Source organism: Rhipicephalus microplus, chromosome X, assembly GCF_043290135.1.
Source record: "Rhipicephalus microplus isolate Deutch F79 chromosome X, USDA_Rmic, whole genome shotgun sequence".
NCBI classification, from domain to species: Eukaryota; Metazoa; Arthropoda; class Arachnida; order Ixodida; family Ixodidae; genus Rhipicephalus; species Rhipicephalus microplus.
The window spans coordinates 236,221,376-236,240,893 of NC_134710.1; the positions used below are offsets into that span (position 1 = coordinate 236,221,376).

General features: G+C 40.0%; 1 protein-coding gene across 4 annotated transcripts in view; it reads right to left on the minus strand.

Annotated features, from left to right (window-relative positions):
- LOC119187751 (protein bicaudal C) overlaps nt 1-19,518 on the minus strand; it is a 125,261-nt gene that overhangs the window by 49,406 nt on the left and 56,337 nt on the right. For all 4 annotated transcript variants that reach the window (XM_037435825.2, XM_075878834.1, XM_037435824.2 and 1 more), the window contains 8 exons: nt 18,497-18,576; nt 17,563-17,721; nt 16,874-16,927; nt 12,353-12,589; nt 10,070-10,360; nt 4,477-4,534; nt 4,328-4,401; nt 974-1,157 (listed from right to left, as the gene is read on the minus strand). In XM_037435825.2, coding sequence (XP_037291722.1) covers nt 974-1,157; nt 4,328-4,401; nt 4,477-4,534; nt 10,070-10,360; nt 12,353-12,589; nt 16,874-16,927; nt 17,563-17,721; nt 18,497-18,576 — 1,137 coding nt within the window. The remainder of the gene's footprint in view (nt 1-973; nt 1,158-4,327; nt 4,402-4,476; nt 4,535-10,069; nt 10,361-12,352; nt 12,590-16,873; nt 16,928-17,562; nt 17,722-18,496; nt 18,577-19,518) is intronic.

Below are 19,518 nucleotides of genomic sequence, written 5' to 3' on the forward strand. Positions count from 1 at the left end.
AGTTACATGCGAACTAATGTAGAGTTACGATAGGTGCTTGCATGACTTCGCAGACTTCCACTGCAGCAAAACCACCTTGCAAAGAGATTAAACGCAGATTAAGTTGGATCTGTTCGCTCATTTTGAATACTTTGAATTGTTCAACAATTTAAATTCAAATCAAAGCAAATTTGAACACAGTAATATTCGTTCGATTATTTGCACATGCCTACATAAAATGAGTCTGCTTCTGAACAGTACACTGCATACCTCAACCTCTATTATGCCCAAAAGTAAGCTTGAAATGCCTGATTCAGTGCAAAACCCAGCTTTTTATTACCAGAAAATCCAGTCTGTTTATGGTCCCGAATTCTTTTTCTGAACAATATTGTGAATTCAATTTTAATCACATTTTTTTGTTTAAGCATTTTACTGCTCGTTTTTTTTTACAATCATGTGCAACCCCAAAAGTTTTTTTTTTTTATTTGCATCTTATGCAGAGATTGTGCTAGCAATGCAGTAGCAAGCCCATTAGAGCATTTAGACATTTTTATCAAAGATCTTATCAGATAGAAAGTTGTGCTTTTTATAAGCATTAACAATTACAAGAAATTACAAGCAATTAACAAAACCCCATCTACACATACACATTCAGAATAAATTCATCAAGAGCTGAATTTTTCCGTCGAAATAATGTGCACACGTGGCATGCCGACTCTCCATGGCTGTGCTGCCAAAACACTTGCAAAGAGTAATTGACAGTGTATATAAGTCTATACGTTCACTCAGATGATGTTGCACCCCCAGAATTAAGTTTTACTAGCGCCTCGTAAGTGACAGTGATTTGAAGAAGCAAAACAATTATACTAGGGATTGGCAAGGCTTGTGCATTTGTTGCCTTGTTGTCTTGAGACTGGATATGAAAGGGTAAATAAAAAAAGGTTTCTAAAAAAATGCATCCCCAGAAATTTTAGAGGAATGTACAATGTCACACCTTTGATTTCCCTCCATAATTGTTCTTGAATTATGCGTCCTTTAAACGATGCTTGGGGAGGTGAATAAGGGATCTTGTCAAGAGGTGAAGAGCTGCCAAGTTCATCAGTATCCAGATTCAAAATAATTCGCCGCACCTCAAAGAGCAGTTGAGAGTCTTTTTCAGCACAGCGAGCAACAATGCACTGCAGAAAATCGAGAAAAAGAATGTCAGTCCACCCTTTAGTAACATAGAAGGTAAAATTCTCTGGATGCATGAAAATTTGACGGGTACCATGCACGTAGAAATTCTACAAATATCTAAAAGCAAGCACAGTACATGTAGCTAAAGAAACATGCATGGCATAAAAGCTCAATATGTCAGCAATTTTAACGAGCTTAGTGCAAGGCCCCAAGCAAGGCATGTGTAAGCAATCAGTGTTCTCACACTTCTTCAGCATCGAAATGCAGCCATTGTGGCCATGAATACAACCTACGACCTCCAGCTTAGCTGTGCAACATGTTACCTGCAAAGTTAAGACTCCTTTCCATCATTTCACTTAGCATGCAATCCGACAGCAAGGGCTGATAGCTCTAAAACTGAGTACCTCCATAGTCGTAACTGACATTTGTTTGCTCAGCTAAAGGCATTTGTTATCCGACAAAGCAAATGTCTCAAGTAAAGCAAAAGTAGCATTTGAGTCAATTATAAAATTTCTAGACAAGTATTAATTGAGTTGGATATATGAAGGTCATTTTTCTAAAGATCATACTTCAAATATATTCAAGTTTGGAAACTAAATGAGCCTGTACAGACTGCATTTATTAAAAAGCATCTGTAAAATAAATGGTTTCGCCATACGGTTTAACGACCGTTTGCACAGACTAGTTCGAGTAATCGATTGTGAGCACTTTCATTTTTTCGAGCCAGTGAGCATGCATGTTCTTGAATGGCTTCTTTTGTTCTTCGAGAAGTATATACTGAACAGTATTTAAGTTATTCAATAAACGTAATGTTCAGTCAATTGAGCAGTTTATAAAAATATACTATGGAAATCATTTTGCAATATTCATGTATTGTGTACAATAAGATTATAGTAATGAAAGAAAGAAGCAGAGGTCGTAGAATGGCACACACATGAACTAAACCTATGGGCATAAACTACGGAAAAAAAAAACAGGATGACTGCCACAACAACTTTTTTTTTACTAGGCCATCAAACTTTCAAGTATACTAAGTGCAGGACAAAGAAGCCCTGCATGAAACAGAAGCCATAAATGAAAATGGTGATAAATGCAAATAATAATTATTAATTTTATGAAACTTTCTGATGTGTATAAGGCTAAAGACTTCTTGTACACCTGCCCAGATTTGCTCATTGTGCATAAGTAGTGTGAAAGTAGTGTGCACACTTGGCTCATTTTCCTCCAGAGCATGCCCTGCTTTTATTTCACATTCAGCACCCAGAGTGACTGCATTCGTTGAAACAGTGCCATATCAGAAGAAATATTTATGATGATTCAAGTCTCGCGAGTCAGAAGAAGCTCACTGTAGGAGTACGGTGCAGCATAGCATTCAATATACAGACGACTCTGAACAGAACCTGAAGGAACTAGGAAAATATGTTCTGTTTAGCAGCAGGAGTTTCGTTTACCGAGAGATGAACAGGGGTGCAGAATACAAAAATGAAACCAATCTTGTCGGAACCACTTGTTCCATTGAAGCAGCAGTTCCGTTTAACAGATTATCATTTTCCGGGTGTCTACTGTATTGAATGAGAGGCGAAAGGTTTTTTAGATACACAGAACAGATACCTTATGAAATACTCCAGCTTGTATTCAATGCAAGCAGATATTAAAAGAACGAGTTTAGCATAAATGCCGAGTCTGTAGCATGTTTCATGTAAAGCAAAATGTGGCAAACTGATTGATATGCGAGGTTTAATGTCCCAAAACCACCATATGATTAGGAGAGATGCCGTAGTGAAGGGCCCCGGAAATTTCAACCCCCTGGGGTTCTTTAACGTGCACCCAAATCCGAGCACACGGGCCTACAACATTTCCGCCTTCATCGGAAATGCAGCCGCCGCAGCCGGGATTCGATCCAGCGACCTGCGGGTCAGCAGCCGAGTACCTTAACAAAATGTGGCGAACTAAATTCAAGTTTAGAATTTTAGTCTGGATTAGAACTACTTTGTGCTTCATAGGTGTGCTAGATTGCCAGAATGCTTCAAGAGAAAGCAACTAACAAAGGGATATTTCAGGTGTGTAGCAGAGTTGAGAGACATTCAAAATGTGTGTCAACTGGCACCCATGCACACTCGTGAGAAGCATTTATGATTGCATTTGGGGCCTTTGGGGACAGAAGACATCCTAGAAAACTTCAACCAGCTCCAAACCATATGTGCCTACAAAGGATATCCCTGAAAAGCAATGTGTTTTTAGCTGCATCCCACATAGACATCGAGGGAAAGTCCATCTAAAGTTTGCTACTGAAGGTGCATACTTGAGAATTTCATAGAAAGTGTTTGCATTTTGTTTAGTGCAACCAGATCTTGGGGAAACCTTTAGATTAGATCTGGTGATTTGATGAGCATCCAGAAGGTACTTGCCTCAGACACATAGATCAGTGTGGTTTGGTATCGTCGATTCACTGTTTCAGTGGTTAGTCTACAAGTCGAGACGACAGACCATTGGCAGAAAGAGGCAAGGCTACTCCTCCAAAAGCATTGAAGACAAGTACATTTATTAGTTTAAGCTACATCGGACAGCTCAAATACTGAATCCATAGTCTAGGTGCATAATTCTGCATGCAACGCCATGCTTTCAACTTGCCATCAGGCATTTGGTTTCTCTTTGGTGCCATCAGACTCAATGGTTAAAGAATGCGCTGTACGGTGGCTAGGCGCTCTTACTGTCATAAAGTTTTGTACCTTTGGCACATGTCAAATCAAAGCCTCAACTGAAATGCTTATCAGGGAACAAACCTATATGAAGGGTTATCATTGGTGATGTTGACACCCTTGTCCATTGACTGGTCAGCAAAAGCACTTGCCCCTAGACGCAATGCTTCATTCAAAATCGAAGCAGGCTACCCTGTTTGCCTAGTAGGCTCTTGCGAGTTTTAAAGCTACAATTTCCAATTCCTTGTGGTTTTTTCAAATTGCGCATGCGTTATCAGTATAGTATAGGGATGCTCTTGCTCCTTTTCATCTACACTATAGTCTCCTCTTCATCTATACTAGTCCCCTTATCAGCTCTCAATGAAAACCCAAGAGCACTGGAACAACACCACTAAAACCATAGAAACTTCCAAACAAATGCAAAATGACAGCTTAAATTAAGCAAATTCTGAAAGAAACAATAAACGACTTACTTTGCAGTTGCGTTTAGGCTTGGGTTTTATGCAAATGTGGACACTTGTTTGGTCCATAAGTCTTGAAATGGTGACTGTAATATGCAAAGAATGATTATGCTGAGAGAGTAACGCAACTCCGCCCAAATCAGGAAAGTGAAATTACTAACGCAGGTCAGCATCTTGGCCCTCCTTCAGGTCAAACATGAGGACAAGGGGCAACCAACCCTGTAAAAGAACAACCGGCCACCGATGGGCCACGAAACGCATATCAGTATTGTTAAGTCAGGCAAAACTATTGAAACATTAGGATGCATATAGACCCAAGCAACAGTGCCAAAATAAGCAATAACGATGAATAACTTTCCTTTCAAAATTCAGGTTTGTAACAACACAACAGAGCTCGAAAAAAGAGGGATGGTCAAAAATGAGGGGACCCTAAAGCTTCACTTTTACGAGTTGAACTCCATAGCGACATCCTGTTCCTAGAGTGTATTTCACTCTTATTGCATGAAACCTTTTCGAATTTGCTATACCCCCTGATACTTGTCCTTAAGGGAATAGGCGCAGTAGCGCATGTGCCTTTTGTAGCGGGGTACCGGCCTTCAACCACTGAGCCATTATGATACTCTCATTCCGACGCCCATTGGCATTAAATGCTTGTACCACGCATTACTGCAATATTTCATGTGTAATTGTGAAGCATGTATGTGGAATGCATGTGTTTCCAAGCAGAGGAAGTTCTTTTCACTGTTTTCACAAGCAGAGGCGTGGCTGTGTGGTAGAACATCAGCTTGCCACCCAAACGACCCTGGTTCGGTCCCCACTTTGCTCCACAATTTTTCATCATTTATTTACTTTATTTGCATCATTCTCGATTTTTCGTTCACGCTAAAGATGATAATTTTTCACTCAAAACCAACGAAGCCGACACCAACGGCGGAATTTTGTGAAACGAGCTATTTAACGCTATCACATTGAAACTGCAGCAACTATCTCTGAAGTCTAGTGTTCACACACAGTTATAGCTAGGCCAGTACTCTTTTTACAGATGAAGAAATAAACAGTTCTCACTACAAATTTACGACGCTTGTGACTGCTTTTGCAATTGTGAATATCGGTTAGTACCAGGACTACTGTATACAGGGCCAGCATAAACAATCATTTGTTTTGAAAAGGCTATATTTTCAAACATATCACACACGTACACATATATGAAAGAAAAAGAAGCACAAACTAAGTTTATGCACTCTCTACAAATGTAGAATTTATGCTTATTTGGTGACATGACACATCCATATAATAATTAAACTTAATTTGCACATCTTCTAGCATAGTCCTGCTCGAAGAACTCATCTGTACAGAAAGTTGACAGGACTAAGGACTGTTAGTGGGGCTACATAAAGGTCCTTAACGTACCACAGTAAAACGTGTCAATCAAAGGACCTGGGAGGCCAGGGGCACAAAAGCTGGTCACCGAAATTCGCAATACAGCAATGCACAAGTTCATAGTTTACTTTTAGTAGTCATGACCTGCAGTGTGCCAGTGAAGGGGTGCACCCGTTTTGTTGGAAGACAAAGTCCCTAGAGTCAGCACAGTGTTGGAGGAACACTCACAACTGCAATATATCCAGGCAACTTTTCCCAATCACAGTTTGCTCGGTGAAAAAACTGCCCCTACATCTTTGTTTTCTCTGCAGTGTCACGATCATTCACCTTTGGCAAATGTCTGAATTGCCACAACTGCACACGTCCTTGTGCCGTCACTCATAATATACCATACAAACTGAGCTCGTGGTCATTTCGATGTACCTTTCACGAGTACATGTAATACCTTTGGAAGCACGGCCTTTTCAAAACGAATGAATCATTTATATGCTAGCCACTTAGCCATCATTAATTTTCACTGTGTGACCTTTATGTGCGCCTGAATGTACACAAGCATTCTTGAAATTTCCTATTGAAGCATGGCTGCCGTGGCGAGAAATTGGACCATCCCGCTCATACATAGCAATCCACAACAGTTGCATTAACACAACTACAGCACCAAGTCCATTATCCCAACAGATACTGAAGGAAGAAGCAAGTTATCTCTCCACAATTGTTCCCAATAATATACCCCACGAAAATGAAGAATACTCTATGCACAGCTTGATTTGTCTCATGAGCAGTTTAGTACCAGACACTCATAAATAACCTTTGCGACAAGGAAGACATTGCATACTTGCACACAGGGCAACACAAAGTACTCATCCTATCCATGCTTGCCAGGCACGCTTGACAAGTTAGTGCTGACAAGCGGTGCGGTGCAACGTTTCGTGTGCACTGCAAAGGCACAAAGTGCCCGAGTGATGGTGCACTGTTCCCTCTAATACGAGCAGATCTAGAGAGTTTTGTTCCCCATTAACCAAATTTTACTATTCTCCATATTCTCCATGTTTGTCGGCACAATTTTTTCTTGGGGGGCCCACACAAGTGTGTATCGCATCTAGAGGGGAGGGAGAGCACTGGTCTAGCTTGAGCGAGGGCAAGTGCTGGGGAGGCTTGAGGGGTGGGGCGGGGCAAGTGCCCTTTTTGCACCTCCCTGCAGATGTCCATGGTCTTCTTGAACATTACTTTTGTTAATACAAGAATATGCTATGTCATCAATTTAGTATTAATAAATTTAAGCTTATACAATTGAAACATCACCATTCATTCAAACATGCTGACCATGCAAATACTACTACATGTAGCAGGCCAACTGCTATGGGAATTAGTAGGGTGATTTTACTGCACGAGATATGCCACCAAGCTACTATCCCTCAGTCTTGATAATGTGTTTTGCATATTTTTTCAGTTCTTAAGGAGTCTCGCGACACCATCTTTATAGGGGCATTCATTCTTAACTCTTAATATTATTAAGAGCATTTCCTGCATTGAGGATTTACAGGAATTGCACTGCCATTTCCGCCATGGGAATAAGCCAAGTTTGTTTCATTCTGAGAAATTAAGAGGAATGGAATCGCGGCAAGTCCTCGTTCCCCACAATGGAGGTGGAATTGAATGAATGCAGCCACTCCGCAACACTGATTCAGTGAAATTTAAGACGCATGGTTTCTTGCCATTGTGTTGCATTTCCAATCGCAGTTGCCGCTCGACCATTCCCCCTTTTTCTGAATATAAATGTTAGTGCTTCCATCAAGCTGCTTCCTATATTTCTTCAATTAAGAATATTGAATTTCTTTTCAAAAATCAATTCATGCAAGCATTGCTGTATGGCGATTGCTTTGCAGCCGAGCTAGAACCCATAGCAGATGGCCGTTATAATAGGATTGGCAGAAGAGCACAGCAACGATTCCAGTTATTTTTCTTTCGCTGGTGCATCTACGAGTATCTCAAGGCTTGTTGCAGGTTTGGATTAAAACTATATATAACCTATATCTTTTAAAACACTTCCAAAATACCAAACCTTGGATGCTCGTTCTTTTCCCCCAAGGCGCTGCCAGATTATTTTGCTAATGCACAAGCAGATGTGAATAACTCAGTGGCATAGATGTATGCAGCAGTACACTTACAATTTTGCGAGGTTGCATGTGTGTAGAAAAAGAAAGGAAAAATATGTATGTATGCATTTCGCAAGTCTCCACCAGTTCTGTCAATGAACACCGATGCCACCATGCTACTTTATCACAGGAGAATTATTGCTACAAATTAGCAAATGTTTGATCAAACATTCTCAATATAAATCATTTCATACTATGAGCTATCACTACTTGCAAGCTATTTGGCTTGATAAGAAGCAATAGCAAAGTTTACTCTACCATACCTTCAAAGGGGTATGTATAGCAGGGTAAACTATTTCAAAAATGTTCCCATATTTTATCTTTCTCAGACCCAAGAAAGCGATTCCAGGTTAATTTATTTCAAGCTTCTTTAGTTTGTTCTTGAGTGTGCAAAAAAAAAGTACAAATTTTTGGATAAACAATGAAAAAAGTTATTTTTATAAATTACCTCATCTAACTTTACCTAACTAGCATACACAGTAGCTAAATGCAACTTAGAACACAAATTATGCTGCATACAAATTTACCACGACTTCATTTGAGACGATTCAGCAGTGCTGTCGCACATACTGAACAAAAATATGCTACAGAAAATTTTATTTACGTGCCCTGAAGGTGAAAAAAAAGGTTGAAGTTTTTGGAAAATGCCAGTTGAAATCTGTAATGCGTTAAAGATGCTCGACATGGAGTGCCATCTCAACGAGTTTAAAGAGACAATAAAGAGAAAAATAATTTTTGTGTATTAATCAATAAAATTCTACAATACTGAAAACCCCACTCTTACAATGAAACAATGCTTGGTAAGCGAGCGAACACACAGAAGGAAATACAGGTGGAGACACCACCTTGGGATTCCTGCACCCGAACACCACGACATCAGATTTTGACAGCATCTACTAAGTTCTATACTTAGTTTCTAATCGACAAAACGACGTACGTTGTTATCTTTAGGGGCCAGAGACCTAACCTACGAAGCTTCAGAGAACTTCATTGAGCCATAGTCCCAAAAATTCAATAACCACATTTTGACATCGGCAAATATGATGATTTCAGCATGCAAGTTAAAAATGAAACTTCAGCCTTGATTCTCTACTAAACCATGTCATTGTTTAACTTTCGTGTCCTTAAGTAATGCGTTTCAAACCAGAAATTTAATTCTGAAGTTATTTTTTACCTTCAACTTCACTATACTTGCTCGAAGCAATGACCCCAATTGGGGTCACAGGGACTGAAGAAATTTTACGACCACAATTAGAAAGCTTTTGGCCTTGACATTGTGAAATTTTTACGCTATAGTTGTTTGTGCTTAAATACTGGAATTTTATACTGGGATGAGACATGAAATGTTCGTTTTCACAGAAACAAAAAAAAAAAGAGTGACTGCAATCTGGAAGGCTAATACCACGTGGTAGTGGCATTAACCCGTTACCTCTAAGAATGAGTTCTTACAGTTACCTCAAAATAAAAGGTAGAAATTGCTTTGAATTGTCATGTGGCATAAGATTAATATTTGTTTTAACTATAACATGCAGGCATTCAAAGTTTTAGGGTCACACAATTTGAGTATAATTGAAAAATTTTTGTGTAATCCGTTTGTTTTTCAGAAAATGTACACCAACTTTTGAAAATTTTCAAATAACTAGTGAGAAAATGCACCTTTATGTTTAAAGACACACGGATAGTGCCCACAACATAAACCAATGAATATGCTACAAAAGCATTACTGCTGGGAGGGAATATTTGCAATTAAGACTTGTGGAAATGGTCGTACATTAATATATTTAATAGATCTAGCCATATTTATTATAAAGATATATGTATGCAGAAGTGATGAAAAACACGTAAACAAGCCCTTTTATCCATAGATGCGGTTATTAGAGCCAGTTGTGAATGGCCTCAAGTGCTCCTACAAACTCATGAATGCACACTTTTGCTCCTCGGGGTATTTTATTTAGTAATGAAATCAAAGACTTTTTTGCACCCTAACATATCCCTTTAAATTGAATGTCTCGAGTCTTATTCGGTAGTAGGCAGGTTCTACAAAACGATGGTAGCAAAGTGATTAAAATTGAGCACTGCTTCCTGAAGAGGTCTAGGACATGTTGCAGACAATCCAGGCACACAACATGCAACTGCAACATATGATAATGGCACTTGAGAATGCAGAACACGACAGTGTGCCCACAAATCTGGTGGAAACGGTGAAGCATTGACCTACCATTAGTTCTAGCCAAGCATTGTAGACAGCGTCAAAACTCCCCGTGATCTGGACAGTGGACTTTGAAGGAAAGCCCACAGGTAGCCCTTGGGAGCAGGTCTGCTGATTGAGGGCAAGGAAAGGGGGAAGCACTGACGTGGACTGGTGTGCCACTGTAGCTGGATCTGGAAATGTAATCACACAGCCTGTCTGCCGTGCTATTTGCTGCACATTACAGTTGCCATGCCCCATAACAAAGCTATGGTGATGAGGGGCAATCTCCGTGCTGAGAGTCACAAGACCGACATGAGTCTGCAAGAGGAAAGAGAACACAAAGCAGGTAAAGCACTGCCGCGGTGCTTGAAACGAAAGACTCGCCCTTGGGCTCAAGAACACTGACCCAGTTTTGTAAAATTCAAGTAAAAAATTTTTGCAATTTTCATGTCGCAATAATATGAGGCACACTGCTGTGGGAAACTGCATATTTACTTTCACTACCAGCAGTTCTCTAACATGCCTTTATATTCAAGTGTTGAAACATTTTTGAGCGTTATGTTTAGCAAAATGTGACCGCAATGGCCAGCATCGATCCTACAAACATGAGCTTATTAGCAACATACCGGGTGGCGAGCTGGTGTAGTGCTGATAAATCTTGCATTATCTGCTACATTTTCACAAGCTTTTAACGAAATTCCTGTCAATAATGACACGCATAAATACACGCCGAGTCAATAACACACCCAACTTTGCTCCAAATAAAACTGGTACATTTTTGTAGTGAAATGACACTATTATATATATGTATCTTTACAAAATATGCCAACTTACCTATCGAGACATACGAACCAGAATTTGATAGATTGCATCATTTTATCGATAAAATTCAAGGTGGGGAGTCATACCACATGCATTATGAACACTTCACATTTGTATTCTTAAAACTATACAAACAATAAACCGGCAATTGCAAGTTGGTGCCAGAGTCCTCCTCTTATTTTTTATGTGTTTTTCCCACCAAGACGAAAGTATGCAGAACTTGAAGTGGCCTGGCAACACTTAAATAGGATCAGAAAATGTTGCCCATTGGTGGTCAAGGCTACTATGAACATGCAAGTCAAACATGGTGCAGTGAATGACAAATTTCAAATTATATGTCAAAATCAGCTGTAAATCGCTGTTCTTTTGACAAATGTCTTATACACATAATCGACCAACTCGCATACCCAAAAACACTGGGGAGATTGTGTATCCTTTTTTTTTATCAGAACTAAGTTTTTTACGGAAGCCTATGGTGGCTGATGAAAACTGCAGATTTCTTCGAGTATTTTTATATACAGTTCAGTGACACCTCGATTTCGCAGTGCCTGTAGGACCACAGAAATTTTCAACCGAATCAAATGCTTTCTCGGAATCTATGAAAGCTATATGTGCAGGGGTTTGTTATATTTCACATATTCATCACCCCATTGATAGTGTGATCAACCAGCAGAAAATATGCTTAGTCCTTTGGCTGATTGAATTCCGAGGTGGTCTTAATTCTATTAGCCGTTACCTTTGAAAAAGCTTGTAGAAAAGAGGTATTAAGGATTTTGTAAATTGAGAATAAATGGGCATGGGCAGGGTATGTAGAAAGCAGGCAAGATAACCGCTGCTCTGTAAGAGTAACCGACCGAATTCCAAGAGAAGGAAAGTGTGCGAGGAAAGGTGGGCAGATCAGACCAAGTTTGCAGGCATAATGCGGCCACAGCAAGCACAGGAGCAAGTTAGTTGGCAAAACATGGGAGAGGAAACGATTGTGCTGACTATGGCACCCAAAGGCAGACATGGCCGAATTCAGTGTTGACAGCTGCCCAGTTCTGCAGCCACCACTATGCCACAACTTGCCCATACAGCATTCTATAAGTACGTTAGTAATCACACTGCAAGTGATATGCACATTCAAAGACAAGAAAAAGAAAGTGCTCAATGTCATTACGTTCATATGCTGGTGCAAATCGTCTTGTCATCCAACACCCACACCCCATGTAGCTTTCAGTACGCTTACCGGTGCTGAAGAAGAAAAAGGTTAGTGTGTGACAGATTCCAGTAACTTCGGTTGTACTTGACGCATCCTAAGAACTGTTGTGGCCATAAATTCTAAATGCAATAAACTAAGGGCGAGGTGGTTCAACGATTTTTTTTTAAAGTGCGGAACGGCTGGATACAGTATTTTTTTTTGCATTGCTACAAGGCTCATAATACACATAAACAGCTCCGAGGCAACTGCTCTTACTAAATCATAGGAGACAATAAAGTAGTACGCACCCGGGACCCACCAGTGAGGTATTCTATGAGCACAACAAGCCCTTGACGCAAGCGATCAGCATAGCGCCGGCTGCCCTTTACCACGACCAAGGTGAGAGCAGCATGCAAAGGTCGAAAAGTAACCGTGATGCCATGGCTTTTGAGAATGCCTTGTAGTGCCATAGAGGAATGGTCCAGTGCTGTAGGTATGGCCAGGTGCAAGGGCAGCTCAAACGACACTACCATGGGCAGAAGTTCCTGTATGAAGGACACACCAGCATTTCATGCAGGCACTTTTATAGAATTATTCAAATCAAGGATGCGAACTTAACTCTTTACATTTTTGTATATTTATTGCCACGAGCTGAAGCTGTGGCTTGATACAGCACATGAAGGAATGATCAATACAGTCAAACCCACATATCGAACCGCAACATAATGATTTATGTACATCAAACAATAGTAAAATCCCCAGAAATACATTTTTTACAGGTATAATAATGCTTGTATTGTATTACCTGTATACAGAACTCTTGAGCTCTCCTTCAGATTCGATACAACCGGGTTCAACTACATGCCGCCATTTGAGTGTGCAGACAAGATTTCAGAGCACTTCATTTATCTTGCTATTACTCCAGGCAGCTGTACTTCACACACACTTGGGTGAGAACCCAAACCATTGAAGTATTCCCTCCGATTCTAGTTTGCTTCATTCTCCCAATACAGCACTACCTACTCTACCATTAGTTTACTACTGTCAGGGGTGGATGACAAGTGAAGTGAAGAAAGAAGAGAAAAATTTATCCATGCCTGTGATTCTGTCTGTTGGAGTCTTTCTGGATTTGCCAGTGCGAAAGTTTGCGAGGCAGTGCGGAATTTGAATGAAACGAGAAGATTAACAAACTAATAATTCTGTGTTGACATACGCATAACTGCTCCCTTTTTCTTTTTTTTTAAGCTAAGTTTTGATCTAGGTTATTACCTATCAACAATACAAAAACTTAATAGTAAGTACAGATTAGTGATCATTAAAATTTCATTTTAAAAGTTGTAACATTTCCAATTTGCAAGTTCCTTTACTCTAAAATCAAATAATACTTTATAAGACCACTTGAATATTGGCCGGTCCCCCACAGTGGGTATGAGCCACAAGTGAAGGGCAACAAGAACAAGAATGGGAGATATTCAAAAAGAAAAAAAAAGAGAAGAGAAAAAAAAAAGCAAGAGGTGCATGTGCGGGGACGCCATATTGAACTGACACTCGCAATAGAGAATGGGGGCCAGCACAGCGCAGAAGGGAGTGAATCGTCCGAGAAGACTGGGTCCCGTCCAAGTATTGCCAAGCCTCGGGAGCTGCCCGAGTTGCAGCATCTAGGAGCAGAGGCTGAAACTCTTGTAGAACTCTTGTAGAAAAGTCATCCTTTGATACTCTTGTAGAAAAGTCATCCTTTAATATAACTCTGTAGAAAAGCAAGAGTTATTTTAGGTTTGATTGAGACGAGCAGTTTTTGTGTGTTCACGAAATATGAAATGTAATCACGCTGATGTTTCTATCAATCAGCACCTGCATAGAAACAGGCGGTATCGCGCCTTGCGGAGGAATAATTGAAACAAAATGGTCACATTTTGAAAGATTTTAAACCAGACAGTCATTTTTGTGGACGCAAGAAGCGGGAAACGACTAAATAGATGAAACCTGACCCAGTGTGCGCCTCCCTGTAGTGAATAGAAAAAAAAAACGAAGAGACAGTCGAGCGAGAAAAAATTCCAGTATTCTCACAATGTAGCAGCATATGCCAAGTAAGAAATGATGGAAGAGGCACGTTTTTTAATACAAGCAATGACATACATGCACGTCATAGAGCATGAAAAAAGTTAACACTGAATATCTATGGCCTCATGCTGTGTGCTCAAAGCTGCCACTGCTTAAAATATGGTTCTTTTTGTAACTCCCATGAAAGAGGGAAAGACTCACTATTAAACCTATTTCGAAGCTCACAAACTTGACTGAATGTTTATAGCTTACTCCTATGCGAACTAAACGATATGCAAACAGAAAGAATAAAAGGAAGCCACATGTGCTTGGCTAATAGATGCGAGTTTCCGCTTATAATGCTGATAGATGCAAGTTTTATATGCTAAGACCACGGTACGAGGTACACCACAGTGGAGGGCTCAGGGTCATCTTTACCACCTTGAGTTCAGGGACATGCACTGAACCTCGTAATACATGGGCCTCTAGCAATGTGCCTTCATTAAAGATGTAACCATGCCTGGACTCAAACCCGGGTCTTACAGGTCAGTAGCTGAGCACCACGACCACCATGTCATGACAGCAAACAAAACCTACATAAAAATTGGCAGACCCCACGCAAAGTGGGAATCGAGAATATGCAAAGCACAAATGAGTAAAGTTGATAGGCAACTTTAAAATCAGCACAACGTTACGAGGCGAACAGATGTAGTACACAAAAATAGCAAAAAATGTAAACACAGTAGGCACAAAAATATAAAAATGTTATGCGCACTCAGGTATCTAGAGAAGATGCAAGTATATTGTTTACAGTTAAAAGCACCACTTTTGCAATACGTTTGCAATACTTTGGCAATACTTTTGCAACATTTGCAACACCAGCACCAGCAGTTGTAGCCATGTCATGATTACACGTTTGCATCAATCATATACCTTCGTTACCTATTCACTTCACGTTAACGCCACATTTAATATATGTGAAGCTAGCAAAACAGCCGCAAGGGCACCACGAGCGTAAGGTGTGTAGCCACGACTTCCACAACATGCATATCCCAATTTCCACGTTAAGGCCTGTCACTTATGTTCGCCATGCGGTCATGTCATACTATACTAGTTTTGCAATAGCTCATGTGAATGAAACCACCGCAAGAGCAGCCAGACCATCACAAGCAAATAATGACAATCATGACATGTATCTCGTGATTTTCATATCATGACTAGTCACTTATGCTAGTCAGTCATGTTATACCACACCAATTTGGTATCGATACCATTATCGAAATGGCCAAGAGAGCTTAAGTTTTACATACTCTCAAAATCTCCAAAGTGCAAAAAAAAATGCTTCGCTTTTAATAACCACGAGCTGAACACAAATTTAAGTTGCCTGAATGAAACATATCAGTGTTCTGTATACAGAGGCAACAACGCATCTGCAATGAGAACTGCCCTTCCTAGTTTGTTTTTATCAGGGAATGTTTTTTCAGGGAATGCACTACTTTACTTGGCTGCATAATTGAGCCAGACACTAAGGGATGTACAGTACTTATTGATTGAAATGTGACATCTCAGTATAACGACATATCTGAAGGTAACCACATCATGCCTTAGTGTATCCGATTTCTGAAGATAATGTAGGCTTTGATCAAAGCATACGAGTCGATATTATGCCAATATGACCTGAAGTGAAGGTGGCAAATGGAAGTATGCACATTACTTAGCCCTGAATTTTCCCACCTCAATCTACAAATACTGTACATCGTTTTCTTTCTCTCCTAACTTTAGCAGCAAGATATGACTGGGTGACTAGGGGCTGTGTGGCTCGGATGATGAATCTGCAATGAGCAGGCAAGATGTTTTCGTGGTGTTAGACAACTTCTCCTTGAATAAAAGAACAAAACTGTAGATACTATTCAAAGAAGAAAAGTGCTTCTGTAAGGTAAAACACGATTCTCAGGAAAAAAAAATCTGCAGAATAGTTCACGATACTTTGCAAGAAGCATATTCAGAGTGAGAATTACACTTCATTTATAATGTTTGCACGAACAAAAAATTTCATGTAAACAATTGTTGCTCTTTAAAGGGACCCTGCAACACTTTTCCTATAAGTGACCGTTGAATGGCTTCATTAAAGCCCTTTAATGGCCTCACAAATTGACTGCTTGTTTTTTTTTTTTCATAACTTTATTTGTACCAATTAGGTGGAAAGGGGTAGCCGTCGCCAAGTAGCGGTGACAAAACTCTGTTTATTTTCTATTTCAATAAAAAAGACTGCTGCAACAATTTTTAAGATCTCAAGTACAAGTGGAGTTGGAGATTCATTGTGCACTTTCCTTTGTAACCAGCAAGGGGGTTGACACTACCCAGGGAAGAAATGGCAAGGGAGTAAGACATGTCCGCGCATGAGCGCACATCATGACCTAGAGTAAAATGTCTTTCCCCATTGCTTAGGCAGAAAAGTGGAATGGGGAAGGGGCACGTAGCAGCCGTTGTAAGTATGTGTAAGTATGGTAATCAAATCGGCCAATGACCCAGGAGATTATGATGCTGTGATTCTGGTTCATGGCATCGTTTGTTAAGAGGAAGCGATATTTAACTGAGAATTTCAGGCCACGTGCAGCACTATATTGGTTCACGTGTTCTCTGAAAGCTCAACTACTGATCAGCTGCGTTTTGCAACCATGGTGGAAAAGTGCTACAGGGCCAGTATAAATAGGACTAACCTGTATGGTGGATGAATTAAATGAAAGAACACTAAAAATGGTTAATGTTTCTGTTCAAAAAGTGCTTGCCCGAATTTGATTCCTTGCACTCTCCACACCTCTAGGTTGGCCAGCAATAGAAACCTGAAAGAATATATCCGAATGAATGAATGTTCAAAGACCTACCAGAATACAAGATGTAAGCTAGTTTATATATTTTCCTTATCAGATGCTTCCAGCAAAGATCTACACATAATGGTGATTGTATTGCTACTCTCATGGTAGTAAGTAGAATCAATCTGAAGAGGGGGCTACCATTTGAAGGACCTGCGAGCAACCACCAACCCTTGGAGATCTATTATGACAAACCTTGCTCGCTAATAGTCCTATGTGGCTAATTGATTGATTGATATGTGGGGTTTAACGTCCCAAGTCCTATGTGGTTAAGTTGTGTGACGCAACATCATACAATACCAAACACTGCTCATATTCAGTCAAAACTTGCAACATGTTGGTAAGCGAGTCAAGAGGATGTCTGGCAAAATAAATACCCCTACATTAATTGTTCACACAGGGTAGCCACAGTACCTTTTGCTTGAAAAATAAAAAGTCCTTATGCATGTAAATTAACTTTATAGCAGAAATACACGTTTATATAATACTAGTGATTGCATCTAGGTTTTTTAACGATTCATTTCAATAACTTTTGCAGCAAGAACTTCTGCAGCTTAGGCAGATGAACTCCATGTTTAAATGTAATGATTTATGCCACCTAGTACCTGGTTGCTCTTGTCTAGTTGACTGTTGCGATTGGAGTCTGGGAAGTGAATATGGCAGCCTGTATTGTCCATTACTTGTTGGATGTTGTGGCCACCTTTGCCGATAATGTAAGAGTGGTCTGTGAAAGACACGTCCATCTTCATTGTCACCCTGTTTCTCTGAAATCCAAGAAAGAAATGAAGTTCATGTTCCGTGTTTAAGCAAAAAACAATGTAGCAGGAAAAAAAATTGGCCAGTTTTGCGTTTTTATGCCATGCTGCGAGTATTTTCCATCATTGCATCTAACCAACTTTCCCACCCTTCTCACCTGGATATAGAGACAAGTACAAATAGTAAAATACTGGCATGGATATATTAAATTTACTTTCCACACATTAATGCATGAAATGAATTGTGAATTCAAAGGATTGTTTTTAATTGTTAACCATAATAAGAGACTTGACCAACATTATTGAAAACTAAGAGAAAATGACGCCAAGGAAAGTATAGGGGATTTTAGTAGTACCTAATGTAAATGTGAAGAAAGAAAAGTGGACGGAAAGATAATTTGCCTCCAGCAGGGACCAAACCTGCGACCTTCGTACAATGTGTCCGACGCTCTACCAACTGAGCTACAGTGGCAGACATCCCTTGGCTTACTTCATCAGGGGCATAGGCAAAAATATTTTTCGAGGGGAGGGGGTACCACCTTGATCTGAAGTGGAGTTCGGGTAGACAAATAGTAATTTTGTGCAATGTATACCACAATGACAAAATTTCAAAATGGGGGGGGGGGCATGAGCCTTGCATACCAACCGAAGGCAGCAAGTCTGCTTGCAAGCGATACTTAAGTATACACTGACCTTACTTCCACAAAGTAGGCATTATGGCACTGACACACTATTCAGTGTTAACTACATGCAAAAGAAAATAAATGAATTATCGTAAAAGTACTTTTGTGTCGAGCAATTCCAGGATGCTTTCACGAGCTCTGGCAACAGCATCTGGCAGTCCCCTAACTTTAACATGAGGGTCTGAAAAAAAAGAAAAGGGAGGGGGCAGGGACATTTCATTGCCATAGTAGGTTTTTCAATGTGCCAAGTAAAATAAAAACACATTTAATAAGAGAACCCAAGCAATGCATTTCGAAGATGGAACTGTCCCTACAAAGAAAAGTACTAGGCAACTGCATAAAATGATGCCGCTGAAGGGCATAGCCAGAATTTTTATTTTTTTAGAATGGTGGGGTGGGGATAAGTTACACAATGCATGTTTGAACATGTGTTTTCAATTTTGCATGTGATATATTCACATGTACACATACAAATTGCAATGTAAGGGTGAGTGAAAAAGGGAGGAAAGCTCTTGAGACATTCCAGTAATTTGGTTCTTTGTTGACATGGTCACACAAGTGGATATGATGTCAATTCAAAACTACAAGCCATAAGACTCATGTAAGCAGCATAGTTTAAGAGGACCGGGTAAGCAAAAATATCGAAAAAAAAATCATTTTTCTCTTTTTGCATTAGTCGAACCCGTTTATAAGGCACACTGTATAAAAGACACTGATATAAGAGACAAATGGGTATAAATGATTGATATGTGGGGTTTAACGTCCCAAAACGAACATATGATTATGAGAGATTCCACAGTGGAGGGCTTTAGAAATTTTGACCACCTGGGGTTCTTTAACGTGAACCCAAATCCGAGCACATGGGCCTACAGCATTTTCACCTCCATCGAAAATGCAGCCGCCGCAGCCGAAATTTGATCCTGCGACCTGCAGGTCAGCTGCCGAGTACCTTAGCCACTAGACCACTGCGGCAGACCATATATGGGTATAAGAGACACCAGTGTGCCTACAGTAAACTGCAGGTTGATAGAAAAATGCATACGTACGTGGTACGCTGCTTATAAGAGAAATCTCGTAGAAGACAAGAATTGCTGCCCAGAGCATGCCTTTTACAAAGGGATTC